Genomic DNA, 19,044 nt, shown 5'->3' with positions numbered 1-19,044 from the left:
TTTTGAATGGTACATTATTTTTTTGGGATATATATATATATATATATTTTAATTTTTTGTGAAATCATTTGACAGCTTGGCTTGACAATTTGGGCTATTTGTTTACAGTTCTTGTATTATGTTTGTTTTTCCGATCTGGATTGGCTTTTGTCTTTCCTCTTTCAGTTTCCGTGTCCGACATTGATGACATGCGAACCGGGAAGGAATGCACACATGTCAAAAGCAAGGTAAGAACAATGGTAGATTAAAACAATCTCAAGAAAATGAATTGTTTGGAATTTTTAAGTTTTTTTTTTGTTCAAATGATCAAGAAACCAAATGCTATATTTCTTGTTGCTGCAGAAATCTGCATGAGAAAGGGTTACCATTAGCTTCCTGCTTGTTCGATAGTTATGAAGGGGTTATTTTGTAGTTGTAAGATTAGTGGCGTAGCAAGGAGCAACAGGGCCCTGGTGTAGCAATGGCATAAGCTCCTCAAAGGAGAGTCCACATTCACCCAAGCTCAACCATGGTTTGGGCTTTGGGCGTGCCGATTGTTTTATATTTGGCACCTCCAGTGGACTGGATATGGCAATCTCAAGCTTTCTTTGTTAAGGAGGTGGTTGTCATTTGAATTTCCATGTTGGCCTACAGCCGGTGACCAGATTCAGCAGACGGGTAGCTATTTTTGTCTTCACTTTGCCTCCAGAGGTCGCACCGGCCATAGCAGCAAGTCACGCGACCTTGTAGGACATATCTTTGTGCCATCTCTCTCTCTCTTTCTCTTCCTCCACTAAAAATCTCAGCAATCGTGTCTGTTAGACCATAACCACAGCTAGACAAACTGAATTTTGTAACAAAGCTACTACTAGTCCAGGTGGTATTGTCAGGACTAGAAAAAACTGTGTATGAAGTAGCACAAAGAATTTTACCCACGGGGATGTATGTAAACCGGTGATGTGGCCGAGTGGATAGAGGCGGTGGCATTTGAAGCAATGAGACTTAGCAATCAGGAGGTTCCGGGTTTGATACCAGGCCGGGTCATAGTTAGGTGGGGTTTTTCATCCAAGAGCAATCTACGGTTTTCCCATCTGAAATGACTTTCTAAAATATAAGAGATTCCAAATTTTGTGTTAAAATGTTAAATTGGAAGCCACCCTACGTGTGAGTAGTAATCCATAAGCCCTTGCGGGCTTCCCCCACATTGGTGGTGGCTTAAGTGTCGTAAAAATAACTGCTGAATATTATTATTACTATTATTAATACTTCTATTCCTGTGTCCTTCTTTACTGTGGATGCTGCTGTCTTAAGTTAGGAAGGTATCCTCATTAGCTGTTCCAGCGTTAATATTAAAGACCCTCAGTGTTTATCAGTAACCGACCAACAACCAACTATGGTTGGAGTAAATCAAAATTTGGTCAGTTCGCTTCAACCCAACCCTCCTCCCCCCTCCCTACCTCTGGGATATATCTGTAATTGTCTAAGTCATTTACACTCTTGAAAACAGCTTGGCAGTAAATTTGGAGTGTTATAAACTGCACTGCTATAAAACCTCTTAAATCAAAAGCAAACATCAAGAACAAGCCACCTTTAAAGTGCAACAACTTTTTGCAGGGTTCTCTGCACCAATTATTCACACGTCACCTCAAGAGCGGGTCACCAGTTAGGGTTCATCACATAGGTTTAAGGTACTTTTCAGATCTGTTCTTTTTTTTCTTTCCTGTTTTTGTTGATTGTATTTAAGAGACAACAGGTTTGGAAAGTCAAATGATCTGCTAGTGTACATCATCTTGATAACTGCCAAGTTTGGAAATTGCAAATATTTTTTATATAAAATATTAAATTTTTGGGGTATTAGGAAGTTCATGATATAAACTGTTTGGTTCAACCTTTGATCAAGGACTGTATTAGTACCAAATATTTCAAATGTATTTTTTGCAACTTATTTGTGCTGATGAAGAGGATTAATGCATTTCCATAGAGAAATGTTGTATTTATTTTCCTCCCCTCCTCTCATGTCCCAGCCAGGCTACAAGTCTTGACATGGCCCTCTTTTCTTATCGGGTTGAATCTCAAGAAGGTTGCAGTTTATCCAAGCGTTATAGATCAACACACTAACATAGATTAACTTCTGGTATTTTGCTCAACAATGTGTGAGAATACCCTCTATCTCTTGGATGCCATATCTGAGTGAGTTTATTCCACAGCAGATCAATTACAATGTCAGTCACCCCGCAGTCGGAATGGTCTCTCCCTTTAAAGTGTGGAGGGAGCCTTCGTCATGACACATGGATAATGTGTTAAGACATGAAGAGTGTTTCCTCTGGACTACATTAAGGGTGCAAAATGTGACGATAGGTGGAAGTAGTCAAAGTCTTTGGAGGCACTGGTACTTTCATTTAAGAGTACCAAATAAACATCAACTACCCAGTTTTGATAACAAGTTCAGATTGAGTTTTGTTCTGTGGAAATGCTTTTCCTGTAATCATGGAAACATATATGTCTCTTGACTACATCCTGTTACAACGGCACTCACCATATGTAGATACACAAAAATGCATGCTTTTCTAATCAAGCAGAGTTACATGTGTGCAGACGATCACTGCTTGTGCTGGTTACCACGGAGATGTAGGGACTTGTGAAAAACCTCTATCCGTTGAAGACACTGGATCGTTTCTTAAAGCAAGAAGAAATAACAGATTGATACGTCCCAGTTCGTGTTTGCCTTTGATGTTAAAACTGAATTATTAAAAACAGCGGATTTCTACAGTAAAATGCAAGACCTTAATACCTTTCCTAACGAATGTTCAAATTTCTTTTAGATTTTATTTACAAGAACAGCACAAACTTATGATGGTGTTGAGTGGGGGTCAAAGGTCATTGAGGTTATTAGAGGTCAAATGATCAAACTTGTAGTCAGTTTTGGGCCATTTGTTAACTGTGTAGTCCAATTGCTTCTTATCCCCTGAAAATGTATTTATAACCACTACACATTCATACTTTAACTAAACTATTAAACTATTGAAGCTCGTAATATGAACTAATGATGGCATTAGTTTTGGTGTCAACACTGTTAATCATACAACTTGAAAAAAATATGAACTAATGATTGCATTAGTGTCAGTGTCAACACTGTTAATCAAAATATGAACTAATGCTGGCATTAGTTTTGGTGTTGACTTTGTTAATCATATTACGCTGAAAAAATATGAACTAATGATGGTATTAGTTTCGTTGTCAACACTGTTAAACGTGCTACTTTAAAAAAAATGTGAACTAATGATGGCATTAGTTTTGGTGTCAACACTATTAATCATAGTACTTTGAAAAAATATGAAGTAATGATAGTATTAGTTTCTTTGTTGACACTGTTAAACATACTATATGAACTAATGATGGCATTAGTTTCGGTGTTGACACAGTTAATCAGTTTACTTTGATACCACTATGCAAATAAGAAAAGGAAAGAGCATGTAAAAGGTTCACGGCCTAGTGGCTCTATGACATCACAGTTTAATATAAAAATGACAGCTCTCAGACACAAATTATAAAGTAGGATATCTCCCAAACGGAAGAATACTCTTCTAAGCTGTTTGAGGGATTCATTCTTTCACAAACATCTCCGTCGTTTAAGCTAAAGATGATGGTTGAGTTTGTGTCTCCTTCAGCACCCTTCCACAGATAGCAGTTTTATGCAGACATGTATACTCAGTGTGAAGTTACCCACTGAAAAAAAAATACTGAGCATTTGTGGGCATTTCGGCCATTTTGTTCTGAGTGCCATTTCAGTTACAGTTAATACGTTCTTTGCAATGAAATGTTGTGTCTTTATATTTCAATTCTCTTTCAAACTTTTGCTTGTTCCCTCCAGAGCTCGCTTGCTTTTCAAATTGTGAGTGGAAACCAGCCAAGTCTAGGATTTGTGGCCAGTTCGCAAGAAGTGGTGAGTACAACAACATTGTACAAAATAGTATTCTGATTGGATCAGCTACACAAAGAAATATCTTTTGAAAAATGGATAATAGCTTGTCTTGAGTTTGAAATCCATGATTACGGACTTGAGGAGATATAAAAGTTGATTGGAATAATCCCTTTTTCTCAAGGTTCTCACAGCTGAATCCTTTGGAAGTTTTTTATGACTCTCTGTAAAACTTGACTGTCTTACTGCATGTATGAATCTGTGCAATGATCGGACACAAAATGTCAAAACATCAACCGCTCTATCATTTATGCGTCTGCCTATCTTGTCAAACATCAGAGGCATGCACACAGACTTACATCCAGACTGACAGATGAACAGCTGTTGCAAATTTACACCTGTTTACATTATCGTTCAGGGCTTGATTGATTCTCAAATTCTGATGACATGGCATTTATTGTGAGGTCTAAAAAACATCTTCATTGAAACAACTCAGATAAATGTTCTACCCCCTTCCCACCCACTCCCCCCCCCTCTCCCCCCGCTTTCCTCAGAATTAGTTGTGACACAATTAAAGGGAATATATTCTAGTTCAGTTCTCCAGCAGGTTAAACAATTAAGTCACGTATTGGGGGGGGGTACATATATATCTGTCGTATGATGTATCACATGTCTTGTGTTAACACAATCCAGGTCAATTTTGTTGACTTTAGGGAAGTTTTTGAGCTGCCTTGAACCTGAGAGTGCTGTTCTGAAAAAGCTATGGATGGATCCTGTGTGACACATGTCACATTCATCACCCTGTATACTTCTTATAGTAATTCCCGAGGCCAACCATAGCTCAGAATGTTGCAATAAAAGACGCTTAATTTACTAGAAAATGATCTTATTTTGACTTTTGTACTGCTCATGGTAATTTTGTGGTGATGCTGATTAAAGCACCAACTCCCATAAAGGAGCTTATGGTACATTGTTGCCTTTGATACTGGTTGGTATCATATATTTTGCCTATAAGAGTAATGTGTGAGGCTGAATGAGATCCTAATGCTGCTCTAAATCCCCCCTCCCTACCTCCCTCCCCCCCTCCTATCCACACCTAGGCTGTCTACCACAAAGTCCTAGATGCCCTCACTTTAACCTCAAGATTTCCAGTATATTAACCTTGTCAAATTCATAAGGACAGAAAGCTCAAGTGAGGATAAATATCAAAAGCAGAATAATAATAACCTTGCCTGAACAAAGTCCCAGTTACTGCACCTGTCAGCATGGGATCATCAGACACCCCCCCCCCCCCCCTGTGTATTGAACCTCCAGAAACTTTGGTTTAGAGCATATGTATTGTTGTCTGTTTTTGCTATTTTTGTTATATTTTTTTTACATGAAAACCATAACAATGTAGCTGACAAACCAATGTGATGATAGTAGTGTCCACATTGAAATGAATAAATGAAGATGTTTACAATAATAATAGGGGGTAAATGGTTACTTTTGGGGTTAAATGTGGTTTGTTTTATGCAGGTTGCCACTTAGCCTGTGAGTTTTCTCACTATTATACTCAATATAGACATTTATGTGGCAGACGATGGATAAATTTGTCATTTTGTTGGGTATTATTGTGACGTACCATCAATCAGTTATATTGCTGTAAACAGACAAAACTGTCTTCAGAAAATGAAGAGCACCTTTGGCAGGTATTGGCCTACCATAACGACACATGATATAGTTGCTTGAATATTTGGATTGAAAGCATATTTTAATACTTTTTGACTTCCGTCTTTTTTCTTTCTTTTTTAATGTTTGTAACAAATTAGATTATTCCTTGTGCTGATTATTAGTCTCTGATTTGATTGTAATTTTGAAAACTGGGGATTTGAATAATATTCAGCTTTCTGGTAGAGTTTATACAGTAGATCTATATTTTAATGACATTAATATGTAATATGATGTAATATGAGGCTGATGTGTATAAAAAAAAAAATAACAAAAAGACCCAATCACATTGGGAGGTGAATAGTGGTAAACCTTGTGTGTCTTGTACCAGTCTGTGTCACATGAGGTGCCAGCCAACATTTATAAGTGCTCAATCTGCAAAGTGTCCAAAACCCATCCCACTCCTCCTTTTCCAATCTCATTCTCGCAGCAGACGGTCTTCACACATGAATGTCAACACAGCAGAACATTGGTTTGACTCCTGGTGCACCCCCCTTCCCCCACCTCCACCTCAACCTCCCTCCCACACCAATCGCAAACTTGCGCCAGGGTCTAATACATCAGCCTTGCGTTTTAACTCTAACGTCTCATCATATCTTAATTGTATTAAAATCCAAGGACCATCAATGTGCCATCTGTGAACAATGCCCAAGTTGACATTGAGATACATGCCAGAAATTTCATGCCTGAGGCCGTTGAAGGTTTTTTTTTTCTCGGAACGATCGAGGACGACGAGTGGATTATTTTTTGAGCAAATTCCTTTACATAAGTTTAGTTTGACACATTCTTTCTGCCTTGTGAGGTAACAAGTGGAGGCTTCCACGGTCTACTATAATATATAGGGACTGTCTGTTAATAGATGGTATGGATCCTGCAGCATAACACATGAAGAACATAGTTATCAAAGTTCATCGCTGTCAAAACTACAAGCATGCGTGTTGTCCCTGGGTTAACCTGAATTACCCTTTTAATGACCTCTCAGAAAAAAATTTGTTGTTGATACTGTGCTACTTAAAGATATGTATTAACTGTATTTTGAAAGCTGTTCTGAATTGCAGAAATGTCTATGAATTCATATCTAAGGCATTAAGTACTCGAAGGAGGTACCATAAGTACGTTACATGATAGTGGTGCTTTTGTACATTCAACACCATCCACCCCCCCACCGTCCACCCCTCCCCCTTCTCCCAATGACATATATTGGTTTGGTGACCGTTAGTGCTTGATATTTGAAACAATTTGACATTGGAATTCTATCGCGAGTACATTGCATAATGCTTGTCTGTGATGTTATTGGTTGGTGTCCACTGGTGTGTATTCATAGGTTCATAGGATCTAGACCACATAATACCCTAGTTCTGACCCAATTCTTGGATTAACTTTCAACTCAGTTCTCTCTCAGTGACATCGTAACTGAATAAAATCAAATTAAAAAAACTTATACCCTCCAGGAATCACAAAGTATTCTTCTGGGCCTTTTTGCTGGTTCTGAATGATGTTACAGAAAGACTTTTGCAAAACTTTGACATTTCTCACTGACAGGATAAAACATTATATATCTGTGCAAGAAGAACACTTGTAATTTATGAAGCTTTGACAGGATGCACGTATTTTTAACTTTGAAGTTCAGTTGAGGTGGAACCCATGAAGTCTAACAAAGCTGTGCCATCGTCCCTGTTGAGATTTTAGTGGCCTCTTGGGTCAACAGAATTTTTCACTTTTACACGCACCCATAGCTGCATGAGTTTAGGCTTTCCTCCCTCTTCCAATTGAAGGATTGAAACTATTAACTTTTAAGTTTATAAGTTGTTTTTTATTGGGGGGGGGGAGGGGAGGGTGGGTCAAAATGACATGTTAACATTTTTATTTAACCTTTACATGTAAAAGATAAAACAAAACAGGTTTGTCCAATAGTTGAAAAATGTCCTCTCTTTTGGGCAGGTGGCTTCTTGCCACCTGGACTGCAGAAATTTGGTGAATTCTCTTTTTGTGAAAAAAAAAGGGTTGTGGTCCCCAACTTCACCCATAGGTTTGGCTACAGGCATGACCAGGGGTAATGTTTCAGATAGCAAAAATGACAGTTGTGTGACATTGACTTCAAAGGTCATGGAGGGGGGGGGGGGGATTAAATATCAATTAATACAGATGGTCTGATACGTGGGATAAGCTTTTAGCTTTTACAGAAATGGACATTGCTTTGAAATTCTGAATAAGACTTGTCGCTGAATCATTTAGTATCACTTATCCAGCTATTGACGGACCCAGTAGCTAGCTATCTGTCATTTTTTTTATTTCTTTTTCGATAGACCTCCCAAAATGCCAATCTTTAAGTTAGAGCAGCCAGACATGGGTGATTTACAAATGACTTCCTGTTAATTGATTTTATGTAGATTGAAGCGGAAAGGGTTCAGGGAAGCATTTAGTACAGTAAGTACAGAGTCTTAAAGCAATATTGAGTTACCTGACGCTTTTGAATAATAAAGTGCTCACTAGTATTCGCTTTGACTCTTCATAGCTAGTGTTATCAAACCTTGGCGGTACTTCTTACTTTGAAACAAGATTGAAATGATTGATGGAAAGAAAGGACAGACTAGAATTGGAAACATGAGTGTATTCTGATTCAATTGATTCTTTTACAATTTTTTTTTTATTTCCTACATTAAACAACATACAAAGAGTGTTAAAGCTGTTTAAGACGCCATTACGATGGAATTCTATTGTGAAATATGTATATATACAGTAGCATTAAAGATTTATGAACATTAGCAGAAAAAGGCTGTTGTAACCATGGTGTTTTCTGTAACCATGGTGATTGCTGTAACCATGGTGATTGCTGTAACCATGGTGATTGCTGTAACCATGGTTTTTGCTGTAACCATGGTGTTGGCTATAACCGTTCTGTTTGCTATAAAACCATTGAGTTTGTTTTTTCCTTACCTATAGAATGCCACAGTTCCTCATCAGTGGGGTTATGGAAACCTTGCAGACCTGCAAATGGGTTTCTTTTTGGGCCCCTATGGGCTGCTCTACTGTTTGCAATAAGGCATTTGTCAGCAAAATGTGGCTCTATTCCTATTTAACAAAATCATTTGGTTAAAACTTAATAAACACCTCATTTGATTATTGATTTTTGTATTATAGGGAATATAAGAAAAGAAAAAGGGAAAAAATAAACCTGAAAGTCAGGCAGGCTTCATAAAGAGAATCGACACTTTGACCCACAAGGAAGGTTTCTTCTTACCCTCATGTGAACACCTGATGCAATCTTTTATAAATGACCAATGCAACAGTTTAAAGTTAAAAGTGTATTTTAATCGTGTTACTAATTACTTGCACCTGTGCTGGTCTGAATCCTGCAATTTTAACCTCATGGGGGGTAAGATGTTTTCATGACCCCATGGCTGCATGGAAAAGAATTGTAGCCTACAGTAACCCTTGTATAAATCAAGTTTTTGAACACATTTCCCTTTAAATGGTGATGACTTTAGGCACAAAATTAATTTTCATATTTTGTAAGCCGTTGAATAAACACAGATATCAGTACAGGTTTTGTTTTTATACCACTCTTTTGGGTGAGGGGGGTGGGGTGTGGTACGGGGTGGGGTGTGGTAGGGGGGTGGGGTGTGGTAGGGGAAAAGACCCTTAAAATATCTGAGGCTCATCTGTTTAAATGGCTGGTCTACTAAGTCTAACACAGAGACCATTTAGGTCAGTTGCTCAATTGCCACACAAAGCAACTCAATAAGAATAAATCTTTCCCTTTTTTGGCCTCAAGTGACATGTTTTACACTACATTAATAGTTTAAGTTAACTATTGGAGGAAAAGCATTGAAATCCATCCAAGGATGCTATGTTGTCCATATTTAGTTAAAATTTGTTACAAGTTAATTAGAAATTTATGACACAATTGATGTAACATAAAGATATATGCCAAACATTGAGGAGCTGATGTCGTCATTAGTAAAGGCCTTAAAGGAGCGTTGCAGAGATATAGTAATTGTAAAGATCAATATCTTAAAAACTAGAATAGCATATTGGAAACATTACTAAGCACTCATTTTTTGCAAATTTTTTTTTTTTTTTGCCTTTTCCATTTGAGTATATAAAATCAATAAAATATGTTGTCTAAAATCACCCTAAGACAGAACACATCACTGAAGGGTATTAACAGATGTAAAGTACAGTATGTGTAAAAACGAAACACTCTCAGCAGTTTGAAGCAGCTGTTTTGGTCAAATTTCTACTCAACTTCAATTCCAGATTGTGGAGGAAGAAGAGACAACCAAGCATCCCTCATTGGTCATTTCACCCCTTATATAATGGGTTCATGGTTTAGTGCCACACGGTTGCCCTTTGATGGCAATGACTTCTTTGACTAAATATGTAGTTTGAAATTAAAGTTGCATATGAATATATGTTATTAGTCAAGTGGTCGTTATGATGAATTATGGTTTTCCTGATGGCCAGACTACTGATGAATATCTAATCATATGGAATACACTGTAAATCAAGCCTTAATTTATTTTGTGTAACTAAAATTGCTTCCTTCATTTCCTCATGGAGTGAGTTCTTTTTCATTTTATGTGAAAACTCTTTTACAACTGCCTCATTTTGTGACAGTCAATTGTTTATTATTTGAATTACAGAGGAATTCCCTAGCTTTATAATAAAAGGTCTCGGGTGGATTTCGCCTTCCAAGTCTGGGGTTGACTTAGTTGGACAAACAAACTTATGATTGAGTAGTATATGGTACCCCTGTTTCTAGGGTTTGTGTAAGGGTAGGAGCTGAAGCCTAACCTAGAGTCTCTTGTATGTTTTATTACTTTCAGCATAGTCTCCATGGGAACCATAAAGGTGCACGTAGCTAACATTTGCAGGGCAAGAATTTCAAACTGTTTGGCCACTCGATAAGAAAAATGCCAGTGCCTAAAACATCTACTGTTGCTATCCAAAATCAAACTTCCACAGTTGGCATTTTCATTGAATTAATACAATTAATCAACATACATATGTCTGTCTACTGGCAGAGATAAAATGCAAGTAGTACCTTTTGTTTCTACTGGCAGATGGAGAAATCCACTGGCATTTAACCAGTAAATAACCCAAAGTTGGATTTGGCAGATCAAGTTGACACGTCAAGTTGCTACCAATTAACGTTTTCCATACAATTCGTATTGTAACACCCAATACCATTGTATCATGGTCACCATAAAGTTGTTCCTAGCATACCCTTACTGTACATTACCAGCTTATGACAATATTCCTCAACAATAAGCCCCAATTCTTGTATACTAATATTGGATCATTTTGCTAGGAATATATCTGCTCCCTCCCTCACTCTCCCCTGCCCCCATCCCTTCTCATATTTGTTTCAAGAAGTGATGGACCCTTCCAGGTATGTGTCATCAATGAAACCATCGATAAACACTTGTCTCCCAGTTTATTTGCAATGTGGGAGTCTTAACTCCTCGAGCTGTAACCAGCTGAATAAATGCCCTCAATAATATTGACCATTAGCGTCTACTCTGTTAGACTTTAATTTATAGCTCTTATGTCATAAATGCTTTTTTTCTTCTTTTTTATGATAATTTTACTCTTAAAACTGACCGGGTCGTAGACTAGTGATTTATTTACGTCATGGAGCAAATAGACTGACCGTAACTATTGTTGTCTCGACCAAACTAGCCAAGAAAAAGAAAAAAAATTTCCAGCTGTTTTTCCTTTTAAATTGAACAGTCAACAGGTGTTATTGTCAATGATCTCTAAGCTAAGGTTCATGTCACATTACTCTCTAAATTTTACTTTTTCCCTTTTTTGTTACCAACATCTGAGAGATTCTATTGGTTAGCCATAGATGTTTGAGTTTATGATCTGTTTTATTTTCCTTTCAAGACGAAAATGGTCACATAGAATTAAAGATCATGAATTTAATCTTAACATCAGATACATTTGGGAATATCCTGTTCTTAGTTCTTACCAAAAGAAAATAAACAAATAATGTAGCTAATGTAGTGTAACCCAGTAGCAACATTCCCTAGAAGCGGTGCTGGAAAAAAATATTCGTCCCCCAGCAAAATGGAGCAAATATCCTACGAACATTTGCATTTAGTATTTTGCAACGATATGGAAATGTCATATATATTTACAAATATTTATGAATTTATCTGGCAATGACAGCAGATTAGGGGAACATCCTTTCAGCAGTTTGAACTGCATGTTACTTTTCAGTCTGTGAAATGTTCAAATTCTTTTTCTTCCAGTGAAGAATATAAGAATCAATTCTCCGTTTACCTATACGTATGCGATAAAATCACCAATTGGATGCAAAGGCTGACATGTTAGTCAAGATTAAACGATATTCAAGGATAGCAAAACGTCTCATTCAAAGAAAAAGAATGCTCATCCCTGAGGTTGTCGGAACAAGAAATATATTTGTTGCAGTAAAGTCAGTTGTCATTGGCAACAGAGGCCCCGAGAGGCAGGTTGGGCCCTAGGGACCATTATTTTTGGTCCTCATACATCCCACGTTTTCCTATAATCCCCTATTGTATTTTGGGTCATGGGGCTGTATACTGGGTCCAGGGGCTGTATTCCTACTGACCCATCCCCTCTCTACTGGATATTCTTCAGTTTTCATCACACCCCTCCCACCACCCCCTCTCCCCATGCCCAACCCACTCTCCCTGGTTGCATGACAGCCTCTGATTTATATTGTTAATAACCAAGCCACCTTATTTCATTTCTCACTGTATATAGTTTGACTGTTGGTATCAATTGCAGGAACTTACTAGGAAATTCAAGTTGTCTGATGGAGACGCTAACATTTTTACTTCAATAATTTTTACCCCCCCCGCGCCCCACCCCCCGCACCCCACCGGGCTTCCAAATCTCCCATTCCCTGTGGCTGCATCTTTGCTGCTCGTATATATCTTTTGTTTAACCGTACCTCCTTGTTTCATTGCTCTGAAAAATAGTTTGACATGTGGACTGACGGCATCAACATACTTCTGAATAAGGATCCGGTCAGCAAGCAGGCCAGCACCGACCTAGACACATTACTCGGGATGGAGATGAAGATAAGACTCCTGGACACTGCCAACATCCCCATACCAGCGGAACCTCCAGATATCCCACCACCGCCACCAGACTATAACTTCTACTACGAGTCGTAGCAATCTGCATCATCATATGTCTTATTTTGTCTCTGGTGTCGTCTCTGTTTTTATACCGTATCAGTAGGTGTTATGGATCATAGAGGTAATAATAAGGGAAATAGTTTGTTGTTATAGAATAATTTGTTTTGTTTTTTCTTTGGGGGGGGAGGGGGGCTTTACTTTAACAAATAGGATAGTTCAATCATGGTCAGGTTTTTGAAAAATTCACCTCAAATGTAGTTGACGGTAATAATTCAAAGGAACAACTATATTGTCTTTTATTTTAAACATTGATTGAGTTTTGATTGAAGATAAAAGTTTGGAATAATTATAGAGTAAAGTAAATTTGGGAGATGGGAGTGTATGATCAGTCTTATAATTCTACATGTCGGACAAAACACTACAGAAACAAATACAAATTTCTTTCTCTTTTGCATAATTTAATACCTAATAATTAGTACTGCCAATAGTTAATATATATGTGTTATTTATATTGCTTCATCATTATTACCATACATGTTTTTTTTTTTTTTTTATAGTTACTATGCGTCAGTTAGTACATTACAGTAAAACTTGTATACGTAGTTGCGTTTAGATTTTTACATAGCAGCGATCAATATCAAAAGAGTACTTTAGTCCAAACTATAGAACATCATCCCTTGGCTGTTTAGCTTAATGCTACACAATGTGTTGAATTCTGGAAAGTCTGGCACAGAGGCGGGACTGGCACATAGAACAAACTGTGCATTATTTGGCCCTTAGAACAAGACTAGCTCCTTTCTCTCGACCAAGCGGTTCCCTGATTCCGGTTCAAGCGGTTCAGCGATTCCGAGTTGATAAAACTGGTCAGCCTATAGTCAGGCAGTGTTATTACTAGTCAAAATTTCTCGTTCACTTATGGTACAAGTGTGACAGGTTGAAGTGTCACAGCTTCACTGTGACAATTTTTCAGAGCTATCAGTATCTGGGTACTGCAATATACATTTGCATCCTGGTGTCACAAATATGCTCAGAAATATGCTCTTTCTTGCAATATGGTCAAAGAAGACATTTTCCATTCGACTATCTTTTGCCAACAATGCCAGTTTAAAGTTTTGGACAGTGAAGTTATGGACTGTATGGCTATAACGTCCATAACCCACATTTTGTGGTTAACATGTGTATCATTATTATACCATAGTCATCATCTTTTCATAACTTATTTGATTCAAGATATCATATTTCTATGTGTGTGATGTTGTGTATTTTTATCAGTTTTACCTTTCAACTTTTTTTTATCTGAAGAAAAAAATTACTTCCCTTGATTTTCCAATGCACATTGCTTTTTGTCTACAAGTTGATTTTGTATCATTTGTAGTCTCATTATGAGGAAATCATCCACAATTATCAAATTTAGGAAATTTAAATTAGGATATTAGGAAATTGCCTTTAATACACTACTTTTAATAAGTAAATAACAGGCTCTTTGTTATAAATGCAATCTCTTTGCATGTTTCTGCCATAATATAAGCGTGTAATTAATTTGATATAAATTCTTTATGACAACTTCTTTGAGCACAATGACTCTTCAATTTTGTCCACATTTAATATCAGAATGAAATTCAAACGAGTAATTTTAGTAATTTTATCCTCACTTTTTTTTTTCTTCTTAATTTTCTTGGGCTTGCCATCAGTAATTTGGTCAAAGTATCTTATTAACCATGTCAAAAAATATTGCCAAGACAATTTTTCAATGTCACTTTAATGAAAGTCTAATAAATAAAGGTCACCAGACCTTTCAACACAATTGGGAGTGGGGAGGGGGTGGGGGTGGGGGAGGGGGAGCCATGAATATCCTTTCTACTATTAAAACTGTCATTCATAACTTGTCATAACAGGTGTGAGGGAAGAACAATTCTTAAACATGGTGTACCTCGATGGGGACATAATGTTGCAATTTGTGTGTGTTGTGTTCTTTTTCCTATCATAGACAAGGTTCCAATTTACAGAAAAGTAAAAAAAAAAATGTCTGAATTTTGGGAACATAGTTGTTAGAAAAACGTTGGGCGATCTAGCTGGTCCAGGGCAAGTATGTTGTTTATTAGCCTTTTTGAGACTTTGGGTGTAAAAAAGTTTGGCTTCAAATATATTTAGGATTTTATTCTCCCCTAAAACCTCGCCCTTGTTTTTTGCGACTTCCATGCCTGCAAAAAATTTATTTCTGCAAAATGAAATTTTAATAACGACAATAGTAAAAATATATTAACAGTAAAAATAAACAATATCTTCAATTTTCATACCTATAGTACATACTCCTGAAATGATAAAAAAAAAACATATAGTTTTTGGCTGCGAAGTAACCACTCGTAGTAAAACCTCTGGATCTGCCAGTTGACAAACTCTTTCAGAAATTAAATTTCTTTTACATTGGTTACAGTTTATGATGTTTCTCTTGTATGTTTTTGTTTATCAACTGGTTTGGCTTTTAGAATTGAAAAGAGTCGTACACAGTCATTTTCTTGCCTTATGTTACAATTCGGCGCCCCCCCCCCTGCCACAACGTTGACAGCCAGGGGTGAAACCACGTATACTTCTTTGGATGGGGAGTCAGTGGGCTCACCCCCCCCCCATAATTTCTATTTGTACCGTAAATATATCTACAACATATGTAGTACAACCTAGACGATTGAAATGTCTTCAACATTGTTCCAGACGTTGCAAAAGATAGCACCTCCCCTGGAAGACTCCCCCCCCCCGTTCCCAGTAAAGCTACGTCTCGGATTTATTTTATTTATTTCATATCACCACACAGAAATAATATTCTTTATTTACTGTCTTTTTTTTAGTTCAGAACAAGAATTAAGAGAAAGTTACATTACATTCACTTTGCGCTTGCGCAGTTTGAACCACAGTTTATTATCCCAGTGTGTATTGTTATATTTAAATGTTCCGACTATTTTACTCGATTGTCGGGGTGAATAAGCATGGTTCACTTGCCCACTCACCTGTTCAGCTGAGGGACTCACCAAGCACTAGAGGAAAAGATTTGCGTCGATGCATCCCATCCAAAAGAAACAAAATAGGTGTATTTTCTTTAAATGACGCTTAAATGGATACTTACATTTTGCATCAAAGCCACATATGCGTTATACAAGGCGTACCCAGACGATCTAGTAAATATAAAGAAATGACAGTTAATGAACGGATGATCGCCTGTAAATAAGCACCATTGCAACCGACGATCAGGGTAATAAGCAAGAGCGCCATCATCATTGGAACGACGCCCCAGAGCCATATCTCTAATATATATGGTTCTGGACGAACTAGTGAATAGTTCCGACAATATTTAAGAGCCGATTCTGAAAAAGGATACAGGGGGGGGGGGGTCAAGCGCCTTCGGCCTCTTTTAAATCATTTGGCTTTTCCTCCAAAACTTTGATCGCCGAAATAAAATCTGCCCCATGTACAATTATTGCTACAGTTTTTTTTCTTTGGGGGTTGGGAGGGGGGGTCTATTCTCCATTTTGAATTTTCCATTCCCCTTTTTTTTTCAAGCTGATCCACCCACCCTGATCCCAGTCATATATGATGATATGTTCAAATTCTTTGCCGGGTCGGATCATAGAATCGGGCAACAAGGATAAAAACTGAACAGTTATTTTTGTTAAGCTGTTTGGTACTTCAAAACATTCAGAGGGTAAATAAACTCGAGTAAAGAGGTCTCTTTTCGGGCGAACGATCAACATATGGGGTGTTATCTGTATTTTATTCTTGAAAATTGTAACTATGAGAGCAATTTATCTGGACCCGTATCCAGGGCTCTCCCGATGGCGATCCCTGCACTCAAACCAGTACGTAGACTAGTCCCCCGCCCCCTCCCGTCCCAGCAACAACTATTATTACCCTACTTGTACTGTTATCTCAAAATTACGACAACTTTATCTAAAATTTCTTTCCCTCAACATGTTAACCTGTAGTACCGAAATTGCTGCTTTTTATCTAAAAACCATGTTGTTGGAAACTATAGACAAATTGCAGAGCCATTTGGCTATGGCACATTAGTGATAAATAGAGAGCGGTATTTGATTATTAAAAAGGCTTCGCCTGAATTGATGAATTCACTGGAAGTAGGAGACGAGCACCACCTTTATCCTGATAGTTTGCGTTTAACTGCTTTCATGCAGGTCTTTATTGTTGTACTTTCTGTTTAATTCTACATTTTGATGTAAGACATACGTAAAAGTACAAACGTAACTGACTTGGAAGCTGCTAACCCTCGTGTAACTGGTGATCTCTACGTTGGATAGTGCATATAACTATAGCCAACACATCCCAGTGCGTTAGGTTTCGCGGTTCGCCGTAAATGATATTCCCACTGAGCTTAGTCAGAAGTTATCCTTGTTTGAACCATCTTGTACGGCACCTCGAGATTTACGACAGCCCAGTTCAGCACAAAAGGGAAGCTTTAACTTGCAATGAAAAGAAAAGTTAACCCTACAACCCAGTAAATCTTCAGTCTGTAAATCTGCTGTTGTTAATTCCGAACCCCGTCTCCCTAGCTACCAACAAAATAATTTTTGGTTTGTTTTTGTTATTCAAAAAGATGGGGATTCTATTCATATTAGCTTTCATGTTATTGTAGCATATGCTTAGTCTTTATTGAAATCAAATGGTCGGTGAGACGAATATAGTCGGCTCCATTCTTAATCGTTATGTCCTTCTTAAAGATAAGATCTGTCTGTGTTGTAACGAAATCACACGTGTTACTATATCTGTATATATATATATATATATATATATATATATATTTAAATATATATATATGTGTTATCTTTGTGCAACCTGCATATGTATACACATACTATAGCCTACCGTATACGTCCTAAATACGGGCTTATGTAATCTCACTTATTCCCACGATACTTTACCTTGAGTTGGAGCCTACATTATGACGATAGTTTCTTATCTTCAATCACAACTTGTTGAAACATTGTATAGTGAAGTTTGCCGGACATATGGCAAGCCGTTTTAGTTTTTATTCTGTATTTGATGAAATCATATAATATTTGATGATATCACCATTTAAATTGGTGATATCAGCAATTGATTTGGTGATATCAGCAAATGAATTGCTGATATCCTCAAATGATTTGCTGATATCATCAAATAATTGGTGATATCACCAAATACAGAATAAAAACTAAAACGGCTTGCCATACGGAAGAGTATAGTAACATGATTTATTCTCATTACACAATATATACATACTGCCTTGCACCGTCAATATGATGCATTCACATAACACGTGCATATGATTCTTAACACATAACTAAACACGCTCTGCATCGAATTTCGGAACACAAATCACTGGTCTGGGCTGACAATCAAAATGTCTTTAGCTTCATACTACATCAAGGAGCATTTCAAGCATTTAGAATACGTTTTATAGGAAAATGGCTTGAACATTTCTATATTTGTAATTTAGGGGGGTGGGGGTTGTGGGGGTTGTGGGGGTTGTGGGGGTTGTGGGGGTTGTGGGGGTTGTGGGGGTTGTGGGGTTGTGGGGTTGGGCGGAGATAATGACATATCACATGATACTAGTGCAATGGCAGAGTGGAGAAAAGCTGTGGTATATACACAATGAAACCTATCACCTGGGAGGTTGTTGGTTCGATCCTTGGCCGGCCAAAAGTGAGATTGTTTCTTCTTTTCAGGCCGATTAAGGACTATTCAATGACAAAATACATGCAAATAACCGTTGTCAAGATACAGCTATGACTTACGATAGCATGCACTACGGTTAACACATCTAGCCTATCGTACAAAAGCATATGCACTACAGTTAACACAGTCTAGCTTATCGTACAATAGCATATGCACTATACATATAACACAGCTAGCCCATCATACAAATTAAATAGGTTACACATATACACTCTTTGTTAAAATGATTCATAAAAACATCAAACAGACAATTTTTGATAGTTCTTTTGTCTGTTTTCAACAAATAGAGTGTCGTATGCATATACGCAGTTTTTTATTTACATTCGATCTACTATACTGGTGGGATGCTCTGTATATTAGTTCCATAAATCACCACTGATACTCACTCATACCGTTTCCTGTTTTGTCTCAATCCAGGCGGTGGCGGCCTTGACTGCTGGACAATTTAGCAGAAGATATTGCTATAAGAGGCATGGACAGTTTTGATCAATCCTATTTTCGAAGGAAATCATTCGAGTCAAATTGTCCTTAAAGTTATTCGATACCAAACAAGTTAGCTATAGTTAGAAGAGAAAATAG

The 19,044-nt window shown here is 37.5% G+C and overlaps 1 protein-coding gene across 1 annotated transcript in view; it reads left to right on the top strand.

Annotated features, from left to right (window-relative positions):
* Positions 1 to 15,180, top strand: part of LOC139959934 (engulfment and cell motility protein 1-like) — a 36,074-nt gene extending 20,894 nt beyond the window's left edge. Inside the window, exons 18-20 of the mRNA XM_071957880.1 lie at positions 166 to 227; positions 3,851 to 3,922; positions 12,583 to 15,180. Coding sequence (XP_071813981.1) covers positions 166 to 227; positions 3,851 to 3,922; positions 12,583 to 12,780 — 332 coding nt within the window. The 3' untranslated portion in view covers positions 12,781 to 15,180. The remainder of the gene's footprint in view (positions 1 to 165; positions 228 to 3,850; positions 3,923 to 12,582) is intronic.
* The last annotated feature ends 3,864 nt before the right edge of the window (positions 15,181 to 19,044 follow it).

This window comes from Apostichopus japonicus, chromosome 3 (assembly GCF_037975245.1).
Source record: "Apostichopus japonicus isolate 1M-3 chromosome 3, ASM3797524v1, whole genome shotgun sequence".
NCBI classification, from domain to species: Eukaryota; Metazoa; Echinodermata; class Holothuroidea; order Aspidochirotida; family Stichopodidae; genus Apostichopus; species Apostichopus japonicus.
The sequence above is the reverse complement of the archived record's forward strand: the minus strand, read 5'-3'. Positions and strand labels throughout refer to the sequence as shown.